This window comes from Mastigoproctus giganteus, chromosome 8 (genome assembly GCF_048544385.1).
Source record: "Mastigoproctus giganteus isolate SK-2022 chromosome 8, ASM4854438v1, whole genome shotgun sequence".
Lineage (NCBI taxonomy): Eukaryota > Metazoa > Arthropoda > Arachnida > Uropygi > Thelyphonidae > Mastigoproctus > Mastigoproctus giganteus.
The window spans coordinates 210,682,894-210,709,085 of record NC_143582.1 but is presented as its reverse complement, the minus strand read 5'-3'; the positions used below and the strand labels follow the sequence as shown (position 1 = coordinate 210,709,085).

The 26,192-nt window shown below is 37.1% G+C and overlaps 1 protein-coding gene and 1 non-coding gene across 3 annotated transcripts in view; one reads left to right on the top strand and one right to left on the bottom strand.

The window, feature by feature from the left end:
• Positions 1-26,192, bottom strand: part of LOC150082242 (protein Obscurin-like) — an 865,351-nt gene that overhangs the window by 807,285 nt on the left and 31,874 nt on the right. For both annotated transcript variants that reach the window (XM_090379203.1, XM_090379204.1), the window contains exons 6-7: positions 17,221-17,349; positions 6,010-6,513 (exon numbers count right to left, since the gene is read on the bottom strand). In XM_090379203.1, the coding sequence (XP_090235329.1) occupies positions 6,010-6,513; positions 17,221-17,349 (633 nt within the window). The remainder of the gene's footprint in view (positions 1-6,009; positions 6,514-17,220; positions 17,350-26,192) is intronic.
• On the top strand, positions 17,703-17,809 carry LOC150082243 (U6 spliceosomal RNA). Its single transcript, XR_016547341.1, has one exon. It is a non-coding gene; the product is annotated as a U6 spliceosomal RNA (small nuclear RNA).

Here is a 26,192-nt window from a genome sequence, read left to right as displayed (position 1 = left end):
GTAAATAACAGTTCTAAACGTGAACAAATGACAATAAATGACAATCAATAAATCAACAAATTACAGCAATTGAAACATTTGCTGTAACATAGTTACAGCAAATGTTTCAGAATATCAATGGATGTGCTTCGAGAAAAAACACTTTCGCAATGAGTATAAGAAAAAATTAACTATTTTTCTTCTTAATGAATAATTATTATTACGAGAAGATCTCTACGTTTACATGACATTTTGCTTTTAATGACTATGACTAAGTTTCGTTTTTCCTGCCATTATAACTATAGCAGAGGGAAAACAATAAGCGGTCGAGCTCCCTTGAGTTGCCTGTTGTTTTTCTCCCTGTTTTAGTCATGCGTCTGACGAGCTATATGAATAATTATAATGGCGTCAAAAAACTGGTTGTGTGGATTTAAATGTATTGTTTGCGCGTGTCAGTAAGTCGCTGCTTATGGAAGAAATTAACCTTCGATTTAATGAAGCATACATGTTTCCAGCTGTATCCACACTGGGCGTTTTCAAACTCTGCTCTTAAATTGTTTTAAAGTGATGTCGAATTCACCATCTCACTCAAGCACTGTAGATGGTGCTTCATTGTAATGCCTTAGTGACTGATATTGGATGGTGGCTTGTTGTGTTGTCTTAGTGATTGAATCTGGATGTGATTCATTGTTGTGTTTTTGTTTTTGATCTAGATGGTAGCTCATTATGCTGCCTTAGATCTGTTCGATAGACGGTGGGGATACCAAAGGCTGCTCGGAGAGTCAAAATACAATAAATATGTATAATGTAATATAAATGTATGACTAACCGCATATCTGTAATTTGTCAGTGCAGTTCGCTCTAAGATTATTGAATAAAATAAAACGAAATAAAAGTTTACTGAATAAAAGATAGCACTAAAAGAGAGAAATTGAAAATTATAATATAGCTAAAGTTATATGGCAGAGAAATTATAAGATGTTTGCAGGACTACCTTGCCTTTTCATCTTCTTTTGCGACCAACAAGATTTACACATCACTGGTAAGGCAATGGTCTTATTTCTCACAGCAGAACAAACTTGCCTTTGTAATGAGTTGCCCTAGTATTGCACTGCTTTCAAACAGATGATATAGTCAAAAGTTTAATTGATTATTGGTTTAAAAGATGGGGCGCTTGATAGTCTGTTCCAGGACTAACTAGTCTCTCATCACATAGCAGGTAGTCTCTAACACACAGAGAAAAACAAATAACTTTGTAAACTCTGATTTCGTATGGCAGCTCACATCGAATAACTTCTTTATAACTATTTTATCTGTGTGATGCCACTACAGACCACCTACTCTCTGATGAGGGACAAGTTAGCCCTGAAACAGGCTGTCATAGCAGTCTCCTTTTTAAAAAAAAAAATGTTGGTAAGGCCATCTGTTTGAAAGCATTACAGTATCAGTGCAACTCGTTTATTTTTATTTATTTATTTTCTTTTTTTAGGAGCATCAACGACTAAGGCCATACTGTTCTGTGTATACTATCTGTGGTCGATTTTCTGTTTTGCTGGACGAAAAATCCGAATTTCCGGGAGTTAAAACCGTGCTACCCTCGCCTAATACAGACTAACTCAGTCACGTTGTGAAAAAGGCCCATAAAAATTCCTGACGTCACCGACAAGACTCGAACTCAGATCTTTTCCACCCGGTGTGGTGAGTTCGAGCTGAGGACGGCGTTTCTACCAACTGTGCTATCCACGAAGGCTAACTCGTTGTAAAATCAAGTTTGTTCTGTTGTGAGAATTAAGACCATTGCATTATTTATGCAGTTTAAACTGTTTTGCGGCTAGCAAGATTTATAGGACAAAATACTGCGAACATCTTGTAAAGAAAGAAATGTCGTCCTTTTTTGAATGGATTATGAAAGACAAATGCGATCGTTGGTACGAGTGCTGGATTGCTTATTTAATATTTTCCGATTTTAAAAATTTACGGATTGTAAAATGCTGTATTTTACAGAGTTTACTGTATGTGAAAATAGTTCTATGTTTCATTTATTAAATCTGCTGAATTTTAATTAAATATATCTATTTAATTAAAAATTGAAAGAGTAATAATAAATAATTCTCGCAATAATCTAAAATAATCTTGTAACTCTACAACCCCGTGTAATTTCTTAATAGGAGAGAGATTCCATTTAATGAAGCAGATATTCTGCACGTCTTCTCTTAATAGGTCTGCCCTATTAATTTCCAGTTTTAAAAGAAAATCGCTGATTTATCTCGACAAACAGCAACCTCAGTATGGTGTACGCATCAGGTCTGCGTAGTGCATATAATTGTCCTCATTCATTTTACATTCTGGAATTTTAAGCTAAGGAATTGCAAATAAGAAATTTCAAATGGGAGAGATTATTTTATTTATTTATTTATTTGTTTTTGTACCTTATATAATGCAGATGCATCGTATTCGTGATCAGAAAAACGAACACTGCATATTATGCACACATTTTGTTGTTTTATGAATTAGTATTTGTTTTTTTTTCATGTTTCAGAATTCGTAATTTCAACGAAACCAAATTTAACTCAAACAGAATTCTTAACATCAAAAAACTAATTTTAACTCAAGCGAATTCTTAACATCAACAAATCCGAATTTGACTCAGAGGAATTCTTAACGTCAACAAAATTTTCACCATAAATAAGCTACGGAATAACAGCAGAAACTGCAAACGCGGCTTATTCTACGGTACATCATGAACAGTTGCGTTACTGAACTTAAAAGGAATACAAACGTTTTATATTTTTGTTTACCATCTGATATCGCTAAATGAAAGAAAGTCTAAATCATGCCCTCAGATTAATTTTTGAAGTTCTCTATATTATTACAATATTTTAACGACGTAAAATTAAATATGTGCACACCATATGTGAGTAACACTATCTGTCACTTCCTTGACGGTTCAGATCAACGTGGGAATAACCTACATCTCCACATAACACCTGACCTCCATATGTCCAAATAGTTATTTAAAATCTTCGTTATAATATAGACAAATTTATATTAAAATATAATACAATTATCATTTATTCACTGATGGGTGACATCAGAAAGTATAATTTTCCCTTGGATTAATTTTCGACAATTATCAACACAGCAGTACAATCTGCATAATATCAATAATTAAGTGACTCTCAATAGTATCAATAATTAAACAGAAAATTCGATTTGGTGTTAAAGTTGGTTGTAAAGTTTTGCTTCCAAAGAGTTTGATATTGTCTTTTTAGACGGGCACCAAACTGTGGCGCAATACTCACACAGGCGGATGACTATCACTTTATCGATCTTGATCATAACAAGGTGATCGAAGAAATCCTTAAATGACCGCCTAGCAGCCAACCATCTATTCTAGGATATTCTAAGAATATGAGTCAAATGTCGTATTTGACCCCCAAAGTTAATAAGACCAATCTGGTGTTGTAGACAGTTAATTTTATTTGTCACAGATGTAAAAACTCTTCTTATCATCAGCTCAAGAGACAAAACTTACTCCATTGTTATTAGCTATAACCAACAGGTCAGAAATGAAAATGTTAAAAGAAGAGAACCTTGAGGAGCAATTCTAGTAAATGTAAACTTTTGAAGATAACAACGCCAATCTGCTCCTAAGAAATCCGTGATGATTTCCGCCAATCAGAGCACTTTAAAAGCTAATTAACAGATGACAAACGATGACCGTCATAATATTTGTTAAGCTGTTAATAATGATAATTCATCTACATGAGTCAAATTTAGGACTAGTTATCTTTCTTGAATCAGTCTTGAACTAGTCCTTTTTCTCTTTTAGAACACGAACACATGGAAGGAAACTTGTGTCAAATGGAAAATAGAATTTAGTAAAAATGAAATATAACGAAAGTTTACCAGAAAGCAGCGTTTCTACGAAAGAAAAGAACACTGGATCACAGTTAAACTTGAATGGAAGCGACTAGAAGATTGCTGATTAATGGGAAAGCCTTAAAAAATAAGACATCAGAGATAATACATTCTGCACCCATCTGCCAGATCTTTAACAACTATACCAATTTAGCCGTGGGAGCTCGATGGTGGCGGACCTGGCGGTATGGTAGTTTCGCCACTGAAACTAGAGAACTTGGAACTAATAATCTATAGAAAAAGTTCATAAGCCTGATAATATTTTTATCGCAGCAAAAAAAAAAAATCAACTAGAGTAGATTGAATAATCTACTCTAGTAATCAAGCAAGATAAAGTGTTGGTAAAGGGAATCCAGTGAACTAATTAAACTAAATGTAATTTAAATTTAACTAGTAATGGTTTAGTGACTGGAGGAGTGAGCAAATTGCTACTATTACGAAAAGTGAGAATTTTACTCTGTCAGCACACGTATACTCTCACTAATGTCTAAGAGTAAAACATCAGTGTTAGATTAGTAAAAGATCAGTAAAAATTCGCGAAAAATAAGAGTTTTATGCCGGGTAATGGCCATTCTATCAACTCTGGAGTCAGATCCGTCATTTTAAATGACTTGATATCCAAGTTGAATAATTTCTTTGTCATAGATACGTATTTATAGGTAGTCTAGTGAGGCTAAAGTTAAATCCGGTTTATTATTTTGTCAGACTAAAACACAAACACTTTGAAAATAATCGACTCTGTAGTATGAGACCAATCAATTAATCAACCACAATCCACAAAATGCTCAAATAATTCAGACTAAAGACACGAGTTTTCTCTCTGAATAGTTGTGATGACACATTTCGAATTACGGAAGAATTACGCAGTACGAGTTACGAATCCACCAAAATATCCTTGTAGTCTCCATCTTGTGAACCCCACTAATCCCCCACCTTCTTATATAAATAAAATAAATTTGAATAATCAGTAAAATGCTTTCTAGCAGAAGACAGTCGCAAAGGCCATGAATTAGCCCTCTAGAAATTTTTTTTGAATTAAACAAATTTACAATTTATAAAATTAGTCGTATTTCAGAATACTCTCAGCCCTCGTGGGTCTAACGGAGTTGTCAAAGTATCTTTACGGCACCGAGTCAAGAAACAGCGTCCAAAACTACTACCACCCCCAACTGGGTTTCTAAAAGTAGAAGTAATACAATCTTTGCATCCTTCAACTTTATGTACCACTTCCAGACATTACTTTCAACGTGTTCTGGCATTCTGTAACCAAAGTTTATTATAGAAAATCTCTTTATGTAGTAGTTAACGTACAGAGTCATCTCTATGTCTGTGTGGTGATTAACACCAATGAAATTTCGCTGAGTTACGACTAGAATCAATTGGAAATTTTAGCTACTTCCAACTAAATTTCGTACGATATAAAGACAACTTCAGTAATTAAAGCTGCACAATATTCTAGAAAAGACTGATAATATTCTAAGAATGTCATTAAACGGATAGTTTTAATTAATTTATTTTTTCATTTATGTTAAATATTAAGCCTAATTCAAAGAGTCACAATATATCTCTTAATTTAATTCCTTAATCTGCAATAATTGATTTAGTTATCACCCAAACTACCCCTAATCATAATTAATGTGTCAGAGATAGGCAATGGAAAGTATCGATATATTTTAGTCTTTTTTTTTATTAACCCCACTGCTTCTAGAAAATATATCGTGCATAAAATATTTCAAATTACTATATTACCTCAAATAATATTAACTTATTGTTTTAAATTCTCAGCTTAAAGAATTTTCAAAGTACTGAGAGAAACGAAATCCTTAAGAAATTTCACAAATCGATCGACGAAACACTACAATTTGGTCAATGTTAATTAAGTAAATTAATTAATACAGTTTTAATTTGTTTAATTAATATAATTAAACACGGCAATGTAGCAACGTTTAACACAGTGCATAGCGTGATTAATAATGTACGTTATGTCACTCAAAAACAGCAGAGAAATTTGTAAAAAGTGGTTTATTTTAATATTTATCCAAATGATCGTATTAATAATATTCCGAAGTTAATTTTATCACATCCAATAAGAAAAAAATGAAAACTTACCTTGTTTTTAGGATGCCTCTTGTAGAATTCTGATTCCGAGATGGGCTTTTCTGCTAAACCACAATGACCGAGCTGAGACAAATCTGGGATCCTTGTTTCCAAAAGGCCATGTATTGTATGAGCACGTGACGAGTCGTCGTCTTCGGAGCGATAATACACATTCCCGTTGGCAACCCGTGTGCTGAGCTCGGCGGCTTGCCTAGAGTTGTGCTCCTCAGCTCCGGTCCACGTGCCAAAATTGTCCTTCGTGTCTAGGCCGGCATCAAATGTTGTGACTTCCGTAACCACCCCGTCGACATTTGTCGTACTGTTTATCGGCTGGTTCGTGGCGGAAACGTTAGAGGGGGAGGACATCCATTTTTGAACTTGGTCTCCGCAAGGCTGATCAGAGGGGTCAGTAGCACCTTCCGACTTCGTGAGCTCACTGTATAAGTCTCCCTCCGGAGATGTCACCTCGGGGACAAGCGTGCCTTGACTGGCGTGGACTTCGTCGAAAAATAAGGGCTGCAGGGGAAAGCAGAAACGAACATAAGTGATATATCTGTATTATTATTATAAGAAGCGTAATCAAGGAAGTCGTGAGTGTTCCATATTAACAATAATCATTCATTCATTGTTAATAGATGATTAACAATATATTCGGGGGATTAACTTGCTTCTAGTAATACTTAAGGATTACAGAAGTACCTGTCCGATTATATAAATTAAGGGGATGGTGATGCTGGTCATATACAGCTTGTATAAAATATATGGAGCATGTGGTATCTATAAGAAAGACTGGCCTCCCAATATAGGAAGGGCTCTGTAGATAATAATATTATTTTTACAAGTTGGTTCAGTGCATATGTCGCATAGATGTCAACTTGGGAAACAATGCTTAGATGACAGATAAAATCTGAATAGGGTCTGAGTGAAACTTTTTCATTTTCATACAATTTACCCACCCAGGTTCCATTATGTGTCAGTTTGTTTATTTGATGGATGAAAATCGGTGCTATACAATGCAGAAAGATCTGATTTCTCTTTCTCTCGAGAGACGAGAGGAATTTTTATATTTGTTATTGTTTTAGTCCATCTCGAGGGTGAGGCGGATAAAATAGGAAAATTCATCACAGAATACATGCAGTTTTCAGACACGACTTACCGAAATTTCGTGGTTTTAGTTACCTGGGATGAAAAATTCTAAAACAAAGCAACAGCAGCTTCTCCCTTACATGAAATTAGGGAATTACTAAAGAGGTATGGTAGCTATAGGCGCACGCATTAAATCTTTGTGTTCTTAATGGTGATATTTTATTTTTGCTTTATACTTCATGTGTTATGAATTTTATATTTTATTTTATTTTTTCTCGGTGTATCAAGAAATAATATTATATGATGATTTACAACTCTCTTAAGGGAAAATCGGCTGAAATGAATTATGAGTCACTGAACAGAGTCTGCAGGAAAAGATATTGAATTCTCTAAGAAGGAATGCATCTTGAAATCTGTCGGCTTGGATTCTTGGTCACTGATCAGACAGACGAAGCTGTTCAAGATTTCTTCTCGCATTTCTGTTAATACTGATTAATGTAAAATGTACCATCAAATCGGAGAGGATCTGGTAGAAGCAGTGAGCAAAATTGCTAGTAGAAGCAAAGCAGAGCTCTGCTCTGCTTCTACTAGCAATACTTCTTCTTGCAGAGCAATAAGCGACAGTTGTGAAACTTCTGCGCCAAATGGTATTTCTGAGATGAAGTGGAGTGGACCTGTATTAAGTTTCAAAAAGCCTTATTTCACATCATTTAGATGGATCTATGGATGTTGTCTTCTGTGCAAAGTTGCTTGTTCATGCTCGACGCGACTATGAAAGAGAAATATATTTTTTCTGGACTACTGAACATACTCTCGGAGATGTGTATAAGATAGCGTAGGCTCTCGTGGGCAGCACAGTTGATATAATTATCATTTTCCCCACACCGAATGGAAAAGACTTGAGCTCTAATCCTGTCAATGGATCTTTTTCACAACGTGGTTGAGTTAGTTGGTCTCTCTGAGGTGGGGTTAGCATGATTTTTTTCACGGAAACTCGGGTTTTTCGTCCAGAAAACAGCAAATCGACCACAGAACACATGCAATTTACGGACATATTATATATGGCACAATATGGCCTAAGTTACTAATGCGCCTAAAACTCTACAACAACCAACCAAGGTAGAGCAGGATTTCACCTCTGACAAAGATATGGAGTGGACAAAGTAAGCCGGATTACTTACAGATGGGGCATCGTCAATGATGGACATTTGTTCTGGGTTACAAGCAGTTATGGGGCACCTTGTTTTCCCATATCATATTAACCGCTGCTTGATTCATTGATTTGCTTTGGACGTGAAGATATTTCGACCTGATTGAAGCCCAAATCAGCCAAAGATTTTAGGCCGATCTCCAGTGGGTGCCACATACTAAAGCTCTTTGTGAAAGCCTGAACTACTGTTTTGGACGCGCCAGTTATCTTCATTCATTCTATATTAAAAGGTCAATAAACCGTAATAACCAACTTGAGACTTTGGGTGCGCGTGCAAAGTTGCACTGAACAACAAGGACTAGACGGACGTCGACTTCCTAGGCATCCGATCAGCTTATGATAGGATCTCACTGAACAGCTTTATCAATCATCAATCATTCTACAGAATTATATAACTTTCATAATTCTTGATATACTCAGTGCATTGCTAACTAACAGGCCAATCAAAGTAACATGTGGCGAGAAGTCCTCCAACATTACCTAAAGAGAGACGTTCCCCCAAGGTGGAGTACACTCCTCTTTTCTTTCGCTGTCGCCCTAGATCCTTTCAATGTCAATGCATTGGAATTCATGTCATATGAAGATAATTTGACATTGTTCATCTACTTCTGAAACTCAACAAATGCATTAAAGGTCTCCACGGATTCCACTCTGCATATTTCAGAGCTTACTGAATTCGTTATTTAAAACTACTGGATTGAATCTAAACCCATCAAAAAGCATTGCAAATGGCATTCATAAAAAAAAAAAAAAAAAAAAAAAAAACATATCATCAAAAAAGTACAACAGAATCTTGATTTCAGAATAGTTTGGGATGGCCAATGAATGACCTTTGGATTGCTCGTTGCCATTGCCAAGATGGGGAAAACCCTAGATGTAAAATGTAAATGTAAAATGTGTTAATTGTCTGACGGCACCAGGGGTTTCCCCCATCTCCGCGGCCCTAGATGTATTGTGATGAGCCAAACAAGGGCTCACGTGGTGTCTCCCACCCATCGCTTGTCACGCAATACATTGTTAGATATGTATCCCCAGTAGCCCTATATGCATCTGTGTATGAGCCCTGGCAACGATCTGGCTTAAATGTCTCCTAATACCGGATCCTCCGCTGGCTAAAAAAAAAAAAAAACCTTCCCATTTCACCCATCCGATCACTCCAAATGTTTGTCTAGTTCGGCCTTGAATTTATTTAAGCTATCAACTTCCACAACAACAAATGGAGGTCTGTTCCAGCAATCAACTACTCGATGGCTAAAGGCAAACTTCCGCACATCTATTCTACAACTGTCTTTCCACAATATGAATCTCCTCAGGTTCTTAATCATAGGAAGCGGAAGTATCCTATCAGCATTGAACCTGCTCAAACTGAGGCCTGTACACCTCAATCAGATCACTTCGCAGGTGCCTAGTCTCTAGACGCCGCAACTTGCAGAACTTAAGCCTCTCTTGGTAAGAGCACCCTTTTGTTCCTCTTACCAATCTCATTGCCCTTCTCTGTACTCGTTCTAGCAACTCAACTTCCTTCCGAAAATGAGGCCTCCAGCCCTGTACGCAGTACGCAAGGTTTGGCCTCACCATTGTCTTATACAAAGGTATAATCACCTCCTTGACTCTGATAGCAAAATTCCTATATATCATTGACAAAACTCCATGACCTGCTCTGCCAGCCCGTCTGCACTGCTCAAAAAACTTCATATCTGGATGCACAACTACCTCCAGGTCTTTTTCATTCTTCACCTCCCTGAGTGTAGTACAAAACAGTTGGTACGTTTCTCTTGGGTTACTGCTACTCATATGCAGTATTTGCATTTGTCAATGTTAAACTTCAGTTACCACTTCTCAGCCCATTTGACTAACTTTTCTAGATCCTGTTGCAGTAGCATACTGTCTTTACTATCATTAAGAGCCCTGCCAACCTTTGTATCATCTGCAAACTTGGACGTTAAGCCTGATATACCTTCATCGATATCATTGATAAATACACAAACAACAATGGGCCCAGCACCGAACCCTGGGGGAACTCCACTGGTAACTTTAGTCCACGTAGAGCAGTGTCCATTTATTACCACTCTCTGTCATCTCCCACTCAACCGTCCCTTTATCCATTGCAGCAACTTTCCATTAATGCCATACCGCTCCCAATTTGCGCAGCAGTCTTCCACATGCAACAGTATCAAAAGCTTTCCTGAAATCCAAGTATATGATATAAAAAATATTTTTTGCATCGAGTTCCTTTGTGACCATATCGTAGTATCCAATCAAACTGGTCAGCCAAGACTTCCTCTTAACAAACCATGCTGTGTCTGAACTATTACTGCGGTCTTGTCTAGGTGATCCTGCATCACTTCTTTAACAGTGACTCCAGTATTTTCCCCGGAACAGAAGTTAAACTAACAGGTCTAGAATTATTTGTGTCATCCGTTGAATCCCTTTGTGAATTGGGGATACATTTGCACAACTCCAGTCCATGGGGACCTCCTCTGAATCTGAGGATGTTTTCATAATTATGCCTAAGGATTTGCTTACTTCCCTCGCTGCCTCCTTCAATATAACTGGATAGATTCCATCTGCCCCAGGTGCCTTTTTTATGTTTAACTTAACAATTTCTCTAAAGAAAGAGCTCTTGTGTCCGACGTCAATATGCACACCAACGCCAAGCTTTATGAACTGTTGTTGTTGGGTTTTAGGAGCTTTAGCGACTAAGGCCATATTGTTCCGTGTATACTGTCTGTAAATTGTGTGGTCTGTGGTCGATTTTCTGTTTGCTGATAGAAAAACCCGAGTTTCCGGGAGGAGAAAAAACCATGCTACCTCGCCTGAGACCGATTAACTTAAGTACGTTATGAAAAAGGCCCACAAAAGTTTCTCTCGTCATCGACGGCAGTTAGACCCAAGTCTTTTCCACTCAGTGTGGGGAGGGCGGCCATTCTACCAACTGTGCTACCCACGAAGGCAGCTTTTTAAACTACTATCATACTTGTGTAAAATTGATTTATGGCTAAACCCTGACAAGTCAGCACAATTGACCATAACTAATAAGATAAAAAAACAAACAGAGTTATCTATTAATGGAGCACAGGTTAAGAAAGTTAACCCATACACTGCTCATACACCTTGAAGTGATGAGGGGCTAGTGCCTCACCCTTGAAAGGCACTTTCAAAACACCATAACAAAAACTTTCGCTGCCATATGGGCTGTAAAACAGGAGATAACTGGGATATGTAACCAAAAACTAGTCACCCAATACATTTAAAAATGTATAGTTCTCTTTTTCCTATATGCTTCAACAATTTGGCCCTCTGCCACACATACCTATTAGGAAATTTCTCGGTCTTGAGTACTGCATGCTCCGGTGAATTAATAGGATTCCAAATGCCAAGCAAGCCCTTTTACAATATTAAAAGCCACATTATACACAAACTCGAACGTAGCCCCGTGGATTCAGATGGTCGCCTTACTTAACATCTCCACTTTTGCAAAACTTCTGACTGTGAGGTTAGATTCCCCTCAAATTAAAACTTTGTGGTCAGCCGACGTCCAAAAGCCAGGCTCAACTACCTTCATAGCCTTCGTAGTGCTCTTCATAACACAGAGGGACTGAGGCGGCTGTTTTCTGCTAATACTCTGGAACTCTTTACAGACTTTAAAATCGAACCGAACAGGTACTGCATACAGGAATGTACTGTACATGGCAATACCTACGGGAATCTGATTTCAGCTGAAATTTATATCAAACTACAAATTTAATGAAGAATTTAATTCACAAAAGAAGGGTTAACATAACAAAAACTATAAGGTACTATAAACTCTGAGTGATATGTGAAGAACGCTTAACAGTGTCTTGAAAAAGATTCATAAAGGATGGAGGAAATACCGTACAATAGAGTTACTTTATGATTCAATTAATAGTGTAAATGTTTCTGTGTAATTATTTCTATTTATTTATTTTCTGTTATTTTACGTTACAACCTAATTAGTTTTTATGGATAAATGTAGGGCCATCCTCCTAGATGATTTCTGTACAGGAGTGTTTGATGAATAATAGTAATCCATTCTAATTAGCACATCATGCCCTTTTAACTCTCATTCAGTATCTGACTTATGCTCCTCCAACTGCAACAAGATCCTCCTTCTTTTGAATAGTTAGATTTCAGAATTTCCAAGTGCGTAAAAATCTTCTTTTATAGGGACTAACAGTTGTTCGCATCCAGGAGTAAGGGAGTACATATTAGTAGATTCTTCGGTTAATTGTTACTTCAAGTCACAAGGCTCAACATATTCATAGAAAAGCTGGTTCCAATCTTCCGGATCATGCACAAGTGCATAGAGCACGCTCAGTGATTCCAAATTCCCTTAACTTTGCAAAAAAGGAACGATGTCCAGTCTAAAGATAAGTTTTATGGAGATTGGGATTAAACCAAGTTTCCCACAGTTTACCCTTAGCATTTAACATTGGAAAATTTTTTTTTCGTTACCGCTTCTTTCACACAATTTTTCCATTCTTGCCACCATTTTACTAACTCTGTCCATAGACGCTTCCTTTCCTCTTTGTAACTCGCATCAAATTCTATTTTAAGTGAAAAACAGTTTTGTGGCAGCCCCTTCCTTAGATAAGTCATTGATAGAAACACCAAGTTAAATCCAGTGGTATACGACCTGTCAGAACTTGTAGTGCATCGGTATATACAGTTCGACAGGCCATACACATCTTCAATAGATTAGATCGCTGAATTGAAAAGATCTTTCGCACATTGAATTTTTGCAAAGCGGAGATCAACCAGATATGTGATGCTATCCCACAATTGGCAGGAAAATGCAGTCATAAAATAAGGCAAATATTTTATCCCGATGCCTCATTCTTTCCTTGTAATTCGAGAGAAATCATGCCCACAAACTTTCGAATTTTGTCCGCAATGTATGTGATGTGGGTTATGAAGTGCATCTGCCTGTCAATCATCACTCCAAGATATTTTAGTTTTAACTGATTGAAGGCTGGCTCCCCCTAGCACGACCCTTAGATTCCTTGTCACTGATAAATGGCTCTTGAGTAATAAGGATTTATTCTTTGTTTTTGAAAATTGAAGTCTATGCAAATCGCACCAATTCTGCAGCTTTGATAAAACAAAATTAGAAGGCTATTCCAATTTCGATCGAGAGTCACACCAATTTTTGATAACTGGAAGGCAATATTTTGGTCCAAGTCCTCCTTCACCACAGCTTCATTTCGACTGTTGATTGCGGATGAGGTAGCCTGGCCAGAAGCCGACATTCCTGTTATCCCAGATGTGTTCGATGATGTCGAGACTGCAGATTCGTCAGACCAATCAAGTTTTTCACACCAATTTCTTACAGGCTGTGCAGTATGAAATGGTACGCTGGCATGCTGAAACACAAAAAATCCCTAACTATACTGCTACCACAGTGTAGGAAGAACGAAATTGTCCAGACTGTCAGCGTACTGCATTGCATTTGTTCTTCCAGGAACAATGACCAGTGGTCAAAATCCAAGCCATAAGAAAGAACCCCGACGGTGATATCACCTCTTCCAACCTATCGATGGATGTTCAGACACTTTCGGGAGGATAATGTAATTCACTGCATGGACTGTTCATAAAACCACTATAATACAATATATCTTCTTCATTCATACTTATAGTATGGGAAGTCTGAATTTTGTGATCTGTTCAGGAATAAGACAGTGACAGTTGTACTGGGAAACTAATGAAGTCAGTAGTTAAAAAAGTAACGTAGAATCATCTTGATGGGAACACAGTTATGGCAATCACAGCATGATTTCTTAAGGGGATATCTTGTCTGACTAACCTGATTAGCAACTATGAGGTAGTTGCGAAGGAACTGGGTGCCAAAGTAATTCTGACATCATATACTTAGATTTCAGTACAGCTTGCTTTTGATTCTGTTCCACATGAACGGCTGATGTATAAAGTGGAACAGCATGACATTAGGGGAAAAGTTATTGAGATGGATAAAGGGATAGTTGAGTGGCAGGAGACAGAGAGTAGTTATTAATAGCCACTGCTCTTCATGGGATAAAGTTATTAGTAGATTTTCTAAGGTATCAGTGCTGGGCCCCCTTACTAGTTCCAATATTTATTAACGATATTGAAGAAATCGTGTCCAGTTTATTTTCTAAGTTTGCTGATGATACACCGTTTAGCAGGGTGGTTAATGATAGTAATAAGGATATGCTACTCCAACATGGCATGGATAAATTAAGTAGATGAGCTTAAAAGTGGCAATCAAGATTTAACATTGACGAATGCAAGGTAGTAGCATTTGGACAGCAGTAATCCCAGCATACCATACCAGTTGGATGGAACCACATTCAAGGTAGTGGGAGAATCAAGGTAGTGAGAGAATCAGTGGGAGAATGAAGTTCTCTGAGCAGTGCAGTCGGTTGCCTGAACAACCTATGGATAAAGGTTGCCCAAGTAATCGATTCCGATATTAAAATGAATTGCCAATCCTATTTAAGTTCGATTTGGCCCATTATGGGCTAAGCTGCCGATGTGCCATAAAAAATCAAAAACCAGCCAACCTTTTCAATTTGTCCCATTGAGGTCATCACTGATATACCAGTACAGGAATTTTTCCAGCCGGGACAAAAAAGGTAACATTCTAGCAATTGTTAGGCCGCATCTTGAGTATCTGGAAGCGTCATTTTAGGAAGGATGTGGATCTGCTGAGCAGAGAAAACAGTGACAAGATTAGTCAGAAGCAAAAAAAAGTTTTCTTACTAAAAAAAAAAAAAACTTAAGAGTTCTGCAAATTGTAGCGCATGAAAACTAGGTACCAGAAGAGACCCGATTGAGGTTTTTAAGACTCAATGGGTTGTTTGACACTAAATGAATAAGGCGGATCCTTAACTTTTCGGATAGACTCAGAAATATCTATGAAGAACATAAGAGATCCTATGTCTAGGCCATTTTTGTCCAAGATGTAATTCTGGAAAGAACTTGTGCAACCCAAGAACTTGTTCAACTCTTTGGTTTATTTTTATAAGATCACGAAACAAATCTCACCCACTTAAAATATGTAGCTGGTTTGCTGGTAGTTATAGCGTTTTAGACGCATCAGCAACTTAGGCCATATTGCACCGTCTCTAATATGTCTGTAAATTTCATGTGTTCTGAGGTCGAATTGCTGTTTGTTGGACGAAAAATCTGAGTTTTTGGGGAAAAAAACCATGCTGCTCTCGCTTGAGACCTACTAACTCAGCCACGTTGCGCAAAAGACCTATAAAAGTTACTTGCGTCATTGACGGTTTCGAACTCAGATCTTTTCTGCTCGGAGAAATATGTAGCAGTGTTGTCCATAGTAATATTGAGACTATTATCTGGACTGATTCTTATGTTGAAGCAATTCTTGACTTACTAAAACCTACTGACGATCCATCCATTGATACTTCTGAACTTGCCTTTATTCGCCTTGATAATGCCAAATACTTTATCTATGAATCCACTGCACCATTTGCAGCTACAAAAATTCATTCCAATAAATGCCCTGGACTTCAACTTTTGGAAAATGTGTTTATTTTTTAATTTTCACGAACTAAAGCCGCAGGTGCTGCTCCTTTTGTGCATGAACACCAATGCTAGGAGTATAGTAAATAAATTTGATGAATTTGAGGTGCTGGTGAAGACATCAAAGGCTGATGTTGGGATATCAGAGACATGGTGTCACACAGATATAAGGAATGCAGAATCGGAATTTGGGAAGTACAATGCGTACAGAAAGAAGAGACAGTATAGAAGGGAAGGAGGGGTGATACTGCTAGTAAAGAAATGCATAAAAATTAAGGAAGTGCATTCAGTTGACCTGGATGGAAAGTGCTGTGTTCAGTCAGTTTGGTGTGACACTGGGAAAACCAAGCTGAAAGTAGGAGTGTGTTATATGCCTAATGACAATAAATGCCTCGAAGAACGAGTTTTTCCAACTGTTTGGAAATCCGCTTTATTAAAAATTATTTTGAAACAAGATCAGCCCTGTACCGATGCCAAATCGTACACACCAATCTCACTACTAGCAAACCGAGACTAGCTCTTAGAACGCTTCATGGCTGCTAGAATTTTTCCAACCGACTAACTCAGCCATGTTATGAAAAAGATTCATAAAAATTTCTCGCGTCATTGACAGGATTCGAACTCAGGTCTTTTTCATCCGATGTGGGGATGACGATGATTATACCGACTGTGCTCCCACCAGTTCTCACCGCGACACGTTTGCCACCAGGCAGGGAAGGAACAGCCGATTGCTAAAACATAGGGGTTATTCATAATGTTTTGACTGGTTAGCATATTCTTTTGACTTTCAATCTACTTGAACCCAGTACTCGTACTCAAGAAGCTTGAGTATTTCTTTAAGTAGAATACAAACCATTTTAACACAGATTAATTCAATTAATGTCGCCAACTCCGACATTAAAACGATTTGTAAGTCCGATACAATTAATATTAGTCTTTTTTAAATAAGACTTCAACAATTAGCATCTACACATCATCAATCTACACAGAGTACACTTTGGCATTAGCTGATGTCATAATCGAACTCAGTGCTTTTAATGGTAATAACACTATGAGAGGTTTTTCGTGTTTCAAGCTAAATTAGCGCAATGATTTTTGTAGTTAACAGAACACCATTATATCCAGAACATTTTTCATTATTATATTAGCATTATATCACTCGTATTTCCAGCATGAAATTTAAAACAAGTATTAATCAATAATTAATTATTGATTTTTCAGTGTTTTAAATTGTTTTTATGGATTTTAAATAGTTTCAAAACTTTTTGCATAAACATACAAAGCCAAAAAAAGTACTTTGTCAAATATCTATAGAAAAGAGTAAAGGGACCTATAATTTGAGCACTGCAGCTAATTTCGACGAATATTATCAATCTACTCACCTCGGTATAGTTTTGGTCTAAAAGGTCGTCCCTCAAATCACCTACAGAATTAAATTCATCATCTTTCTCTAGAGTTATGCTCCCTGTATTATCTTCCTGGGTATCATGGGCTAAGTCCTCAATAATTCCCTAAATATTAATAGCAGTTAATTGTGTTATAGCAATAGTTAGGTATAGCAATCATCATTAAACAAGAACTTTTCATTAATAATAATAAACAGATGGTTGGTAATCTGAAAATTAAGAAATGATTAAGAATAACATAAGAATATTTTAAGTTACCTTAACGTTGTACTTTCAGATTTCGGTAACCAAAAGCTCTATTAGAGTATTTTAGATATGATTATTTTTCTGCTGATTGGGCTTCAGAAACTTCCTTTTTACTACTCGTAATGGTTCGTTGGTCTAGGGATATGCTTCTCGCTTTGGGTGCGAGAGGTTCCGGGTTCAAATCCAGGACAAGCCTTATTTATTTTTTTCTAGTATTTGTTTCGGCAGTACATATACTAAAATTGGAATTATACAGAGAAGATTAGCATGGCCCCGGCGCAAATATAACACGCAAAATCGTGAAGCGTTTTACATTTTAATGTTATAAGTGGAATCTCTCAGGATTCGGCTTTGGGCCCGTTGTTGTTTTCTATATTTGTCAATGATATTGATGAAGGTATATCAGACTTAATGTCTAAGTTTTCAGACGATACGAAGGTTGGCAGGGTTGTTAATGATAGTACGCTACTGCAACAGGATCTAGAACAGTTGGGCTGATAGGCTTAGAGGTGGAAGCTGAAGTTTAGCATTGACAAATGCAAAGTACTGCATGTGGGTAAAGTGTAAAGTGTAAAGTGTGTTTGGTGTCAAGCGGCACCAGGGGTTTCCCCCATCTCCGCAATGTGGGTAGAAGTAACCCCAGAGAAACGTACCAATTGTGCAGTACTACACTCAGGGCGGTAGAAAATGAAAAAGACCTGGGAGTAATTGTGCAGCCAGATATTACGTTTTCTGAGAAGTACAGACAGGCTGCCAGAGCAGCTCATGGAGTCTTGTCAATAATATACTGGATTTTGCTAGCAGGGATACCGAGATGATTATCCCTTTGTATAAGGCAATGGTCAGGCCACACCTTAAGTACTGCATAAAGGTATGGAGGCTTCATTTTAGGAAGGATGTAGAGCTGCTGGAACGAGTACAGAGAATTGGGTACAATTCTCAGAGAATGAGTACAACGAGATTGGTGAGCGGAACAAAGGGTTGCTCTTACCAAGAAAGGCTTAAGTTCTACAAATCGCAGTGTCTGGAGACTATACACCTGTGAGTTGATCGGATTGAGGTGTATAAGGCCTTTGATGGTTTGAGCAAGCTCAGTGCTGATGGCATTCTTCCTCTTGCTCAGATTACGCACCTGAAGGGGCATAAATTCAAATTGAGCAAAGGCAGTTATAGAATAGATGTGCGGAAATTTGCCTTTAGCCAGCCGGTAGTTGATTGCTGGAACAAACTTTCATCTGTCGTTGTGGAAGTTCATAGCTTAAATAAATTTAAGGAAGAACTAAACAAACTTTTGGAGCGAATGGATGGGTGATATGGGAAGTTTTTTTTTTTTTTTGGCTGATGGCTGATGCTGTATAAGCTTCCCTTTTCCCTTCTTGCACCATATGCCTCTGCTAATGCTAATTTTTATTAATTCTTTTTATAATACCGTAATGCCATTTATGAATTCTTTTTGCAATACCATCCACTTACCGGAAGGTATATTAAACAGGCCTTATCAAACTTGTCGACGCCTACAGCATCATTTATGACTAGGAATTTATAACATTACAATTATTAATTCGTCTTATAGTTGACTTTTCCCTATCAATGTATCCAGTCGAAGTCAGTTTTATTTATTTTTGCATATTGATATCAGTGGTGTCTCTGTGCTGTATTTTAATAATTTTCTTGTGGATGCTGTTTCTTATAAGGGAAAACACAGTTTTCTCCTAAATGTCAAAAGTTATTAGCTTAACGTACCTTGTTAATGGATTACATCCCATGTTATTACCATTCTCGTTAGAGTGAAGATGTAAACAGGGAGTTGGCTATTAAATATGCAAATTTTTACATTAGTTTTATTAACATTTTATTAAAAATTCATTAAATTCATTAAAAATTGGCATATTTAAATTTCACCAGACCAGTCATTGTATATTTTAAATTTAATAACCGTGTTATCTTAACAAAAGTACAGGTGTCCAAACGTCTAGCAGAAATTAAAAATTTATTACAGGAGAAGCCCGAAATAGATTATTATAGAGGAATGCCATTTTTATATTAATACTTTGCAAATTATGAGTTTTTTTTATTTTATTTTATGGAGTCAGAACAATTTAGTTTTAAATATCACTAAAAGGGACGCTGCTACGCAAAGCGACTCCAGGAGGGTGCACAGATTACTTTAAAAGGAATGACGGTCATTCGTTGGCCATTAGACACCATGTTATCTTGCTGACCATGCTCTGCCGATTAAGTTGTACAACAAGAATTCCGAGTCTGTGACAGTTATTTTATGGTACTTCGGAAAGACACACGACAGGCGGAGCCAGACCAGTATCACCCCAGAATTATCCCAACTAGTTAAGTGTTTCGAAGAAACAAGACGCCTGATGTTCAAGAAGCGGGAGACCATCAAAACCCATTGCAGTTGTGTCTGTTGTTGAAGAGCATTTCGATGAACTGCTCTTTGTCGACAAATTGAATATCTCGTTTCTCATCGGTCAGGCGTTCCAAGAATGCAGCATCCTGTAAAAATCCAGTATGTGCAACTGCTGGTACAGTAACTTCCGATTTACAAACATCATGCTTTCCTGAAAAGTAGTTCGTAAATCGTGAGCGATTTTCCCTTAGTTATAATGGTTATAACGAGAGGATGTGTTCCAGAAAATAACATGTTCACTCCCTTTTAGGGAGAAAACGGAATTCACCATACGATTTATGCAAGATATATGTCCTTACAGGAAAATTTAAAACTTTTTTAACACGATTTTAAACTAAAAATATATTTATTGCAAAATACAATAGAGGGACTGCATTAAGAGCCATATTTATGAGTTTAATCATGTTTGAGTATGCAAGAACATTTTTGCAGTTTTTTTAGACCCTGTTGTGTCATTGTGTATTATCTATACAATACTCTCTCTGCCTGAGATCAGCCGACTGCAGACCCGATTGAAGAGGAATTAGAAATTCCTTCAGTCCGCGATAAAATTCGAACCAAGACCTCTCCAAACGAGTGAGAAGTGGCAAAACCACTATACTTTACAGTGGATAAAGTTTTTGCTTAGAAAAAATCGTTATAGTACTGCAGTTTGGCACAACGACTTTTAATATTTGTACAAAAAAAAAGCAAATTATTATATTAGTAATTTAATACATAAACCCGTATTTGTGTCTGTAAATTGCGTGTGTTCTCTGGTCTATTTGCCTGTTTGCTGGACGAAAAAACCTTAGTTTCTTGGGGGGGGGGGAGAGTATTTATTAAATTAAATACGCATTATTAAATGCATATTTAATTTAATACGCATTTATATATATTACATTGATAAATTTGTTAAATACAGTACATAAAAGCCGAAAATATTTTATTCTCTGCCATTTTATTTAATTTCTCAATTTTCCATAATTCTCAATAAGAATTATGGAAAATTGAGAAATTGAAAATACGTTCCATCCAAATAACTAAACCCAATAAGAAATTGGTTTTAGTCATTTGGATGGAACGTGGATAAATCAAAGTTATTCGAAAAAATATGTCTGATATAATTTCACATTCACTAGTGGTCTTGAATTTCTCATTGGAAAGAGAATGCATTTGATTATCTACCATGGAGATTCAGCACAGCACGGATCTATTGGAACTGCAAAATTAGTGTTTCAATCGAAGTGTGCTGCTCATAACCACGGTGGGATAAGTACTGCCGGATTTAAAGAATAGCTTGTAGAACTTCTGATAGGTTTTGAAGAAGGCTGTATTATTGTCACGAATAACGCGAGTAATTATTCCACCATGAAAGCAAAAATTCCGATGAGTAATTGGAGAGAAGCAGAAACTGTTGCATGGCTACGCAGTAAGAGTGCGTAGCCATGCTTCTCCAGCTTCTGTACCTGTTTTCTGGACGAAACACAAGTTTTCGGGAGGGAAAAACCGTGCTACCTTCGCCTGAGACCGAATAGCTCGGCCACGTTGCGAAAAAAGCCCATAAATATTCCTCACGTCATCAACGGGACTCAAACACATGATCCAGTGCACACTGTGGCTGGATTGCACACTTTAGTCAGGCAACAGAAGCTCTCGTTGGCAGCACAAGTTGGTAGGATTGCCGTCCTCTCCACACCAGGTGGAAAAGACCTGAGTTCAAGTACCATCGATGACGTGAGGAATTTTTGTAGGTATTTTTCACAACGTGGCTGAGTTAGTGTCTCAGGCGAGGGAAGGAGCATGGTTTTTTTCTCCCGGAAACTCGGAATTTTTGTCCAGCAAAACAGAAAATCGATCACAGAACTCGCGCAATTTACAGACAATATACAAGGAGCAATACGGCCTTAGTCGCTGCTGCTCCTAAAACCCTACTACAACAACAAGAACAACAGGCAACAGAACAAAATATAAAATATATGAACTTGATGAAATTGCAACAGAAATGAGGTATGAAGTTGTTCGGATTCATCTGTACTACTTCTATAAAACATATACCAGTATTTCTATTGAATCATAGTGTCAATATGATTCAGTAGAAACTGATCTGGGCGCAAATGAAGGGAGAAGTTTCAGTTAAAAATAATGCTTTCAAAATAATAGCGTCTGCCATGCAGAGGAACTTCGGGATCATTTAAACGGTGATGGTATGATAGCTTCGATAATTTTCAAACAATGATGAAATATAATTTTTTGAATTTGAATTATTTATACTATTTCACATTCTTTATGAATATGTCACTATCAACATTATTTTGTAATTTTTTAATATCGTAAATTTTTAAGTTATTTCAATATTGTAATTTTTTGAATTCAGGTTGTTAATTATGATTATATTTGTGTTCGTTTGTGACTAAATTAATAGAAATTAGTGCAGCAGTTTAAACATATTTAAAATATACAGGTGGTGATGGTGGAAGGTTACAATCGATGGCAGCAACAAACTGTTGGTTTAAGAATGCTTTCTTCCAGTAGCCAGCACGACGAATTACGTGGGTGAAAGGAGTACATAGTGAAACAGAGGAAACCTTGAAGCCCCTGTAGAATTTATCTGCACTGTAGTGTGCATGGAGAAAATTTTCTGTTGTTGTCGTCAGGTTTTAGGAGCATCAGCGACTAACGCGATATTGCTCCGTATATACTGTAAACTGTCTGTAAATTGCGTGTGTCCTGATGTCTATTTTCTGTTTTCTGAACGAAACACAAGTTTTCGGGAGGGAAAACCGTGCTACCTTCGCCTGAGACCGACTAGCTTGGCCACGTTGTGAAAAAAGCCCATAAAAATTCCTCACGTCATTGACGGCACTCAAACTCAGGTCTTTTCCACCCGGTGTGGGGAGGACGGCGATTCTAGCAACTGCGTTATCCACGAGGGCAAAATTTCTGTCTGTTACAAAGGATAGTGTTTGAATGGGCCGAAACTGACGAAGGAGGAGAAAAGAGGATTAAGAGTGTACAGTACCGGGGCCCGCAATTATTCACGAGGCCCAACCGAGAACTTGACATTACAAATTTAGATAATTTAATTAATTTTAATCGTGAAAAAAATCTACAAACTTAAAATAATAAAAAGGTTTTTATTATTTTGAATTGTATGGATGGTTTAGAATTGAATGGTTAACTTATAGGATTGGGAGGAGTATGCTATCATGTTTTTTTTTTATTTTATTACTATTATTTTTTTTTTGTATGCTGTTTTGGCCTTACTAATACCATTTTTTTAATCTTATTGATTTGTTATATGTTATAATTGACTTGTTACTTTTCAAACCTTCGCATCTACGTACATGTGAGTAAACAACCACATGTACAAAGCCAAGGCGCGTCATTCACTTTGCAGAAGGCTGCGTTAGCTCTTGTCTTCCCTGAATGGATCCAAAACGTTTACCATGACAACAATTGAAATTACAAGAAAACCGCAACATGATTTTAGTTTGTTTTTTTTTTTTTTGTTAATGAATTATATTTTCTACTTAACAATTTTATTCCAGCTATGAACAATAATACTAGAAGTTTTCATTGTAGTATGCCAAATTGTATTTCATTCACGAAACCAAGCCAAAATAACCAGCTAATTTGGCTCTCGAACTTCTTAAACAATGAATTACTCATTCTGAAGGAAAGATACCCAGACATGAAGTACACTCTAGAAATAAGAGGAGAGACTAGAGCCTAAATTTAGAAATAAGCTATACGGAGCCTTAAAGCACTGTTTCAAACCATTCTAGAGCAGGATGTTAAAATCCAAAGAAGAACTGCTCAGTTTGCTGTCTTGCATTGTATTATAAATATTGTTATCAAACAGTTCTTACTGATTTTTGATGAAATTAAGTCTCACGTAAAAAAATGAACAAAAACACTTCATGTTCCCCCTCCCCGTAATCCTTCGGACAGAGGGTAGCATCTGGTAATGGACAGTATCAGCTGTATTCCACCAGACAAAGCAAAATCTTCTATTGGTGAAATGGGGGATTTGATGTATGCTGCGCAGGTTAATCGGATGATAACCAATGACGTGATCGTTTTCTGTTGCTGATATAAGCCATTTTTACCTCGCACGTCAACAACAGGTCTAATAATGGCTCATTATTGTGACAAACAAATTGATACGAGTAGTCTCTGGAATTTGTTGTCGGCTATATGTTTATGTGAATTCATTGGCTGTTTGCACACCTTCCCGGGCCATGAAATTACAAGCGAACGGTTCCATTACTCACATTGAATCTTTCTGCAAGCACCTGACATGTTTATCTTGAATCCGACTCGATGGTGGACTGCAGTTTGTCGTCATTATTGGCGATCGGTCATCTCTGATTGCGTACCTCATCAAGTGACTCCACCAGATTTCAGTTTTTCGAACCATTTTTGGGTTGTACATTAACTCACTGTATCTTCTTCTAATGCCGTTCATATCTTACGGCCTTTTGTGTAGCGTTTGTACTCAGTTTATACTCATAAAGTAAACATGCCATCTTTTCGTCAATTTTCTCTAGTTTAGCGAACCACACCTTAGGCTTGCTAAGCATCAAGTGACTCGATACTACTTGTACTCTCGAAGTGTTTCCACCGGATAATTGCCATCTACAATGGCTTCCACATAATTTTTGTCAAAAAATATTAACATTGACGTTAAAAACCGCACGAACGTTTTGGTCGCCTGATACAAAGTTTGATCAAGAAGTTCAGTGACTGATCTTATAATTTTTTAACGCATTACAGTAGCTAAAAGATTGTGAGCGCAGTTTACAATGACATCTTTTGTTTAAGTTTTAACTTGTCGTTAGCCCTAGTCTAACGAGAAGCTTTTTTGATTTAACACTTGTTTTTCCCATTTTTAGCGTGTATTTAAAATGAAAATTTTAACGTTAAACTCTGTTGCAAACTTGAAAAGTCAGTTACAAAGCCAAAAAAAAGCTGTTGCAGTAAAGATCACGTGTGACGGCCATGCTGATTTTATCTTTTGATAACGAAGGGATGATGTTATCAGAATTCGTTCCCCGAGGTGTCACTATTAATACAACCTACTGCCGAGAAGTTTTAAAACGGCAGCGAGACGCAATCCGTCGTAAGTGATGAATACGAGTCTATTATCTGATCTTCTTCCTATCCTTTTACTACAGCCGATTTCTCATGTTGAAATACTGGATCATAAAGTAGCATAATCAAGTGTCTAGAACTCCGTTAGCAACCTCCAAATAAATTTATGCAGTTGCGTAAGAGCTGGAATATAAAATTTTGAGAGCCTCAACTTGTGGCTCTCAAAAATAGCCAATAGTGTATTGAGAAAGTCCACTACACTGTCCTACTTTCAATCTACAAATCCATGTGCCCAAAAATATTATGCACTTATCCAAATCGATATCTAAGGTGTAATATTAACAGGTATAAGATTCAAACCTATTAGAAACTTATTATTATAAGTTTTATATCATAAAAATTCCACTGATGCGATCCCAACTGCGTTTATCGGTACCTAAATTATCTCTGGAAGTTTAATAGTACCCTACTTAATGTCCATGCTGATACAAGACGTCTCCAGTCGCTCTAGTTTATCACTCTGTGTAGTATTGTGTAGCCGATTATGTTGTCACTTTAATGAAAGGCACATTGGCCTTGATTCGATGGCCAATCTTAACCAAAAAGTTATTTACACTTTCACAGCTTTGAAGAAAACTACAGTTCCGATTGAAGAGACTGTTAAAAATTCTTTCAGCCTTTGAGAGGATTCGAACCCAGACCTCTCCAAACGAGGAATTCCATACTTTTATTATAATAACTTTATTATTATTTTTTTCATGTAGACAAGTGTTGTGTCTTATGTAAAGTAGCCCCTAAATGTTAGTTCAACTCGGCCATGGTTCTCTCTGATAGTATACAAACTCTGTACAATGGCCAGAAATGAGTGTAGTGCTATGTTTGCGCAGTGTGTGTGTGTGTCTGTTGTTGTGTTGTTTAGTTGTTTCTGGCCACTTAGCTACCAGGAACCAGCGATCACCAGGAAGGCTGCTTCCTAGTACCCGTCCACGCCACGAGGAGGCGGGCCCAACTATACACGTACTAAACTAAATATATTATTACCCATAGGAAGAAACTCAAGTCGTATGGGTGCAGCAATCTCCTATAATTACGTACGGTAAAAAAATTTGTAAGAATTTGTAACTGCCTCTTCAATCGGAACTGTAGTTTTCTTCAAAGAGTTCTGAAAGCGTAAAGAAGTTTTTGGTTAAGATTATTTTTT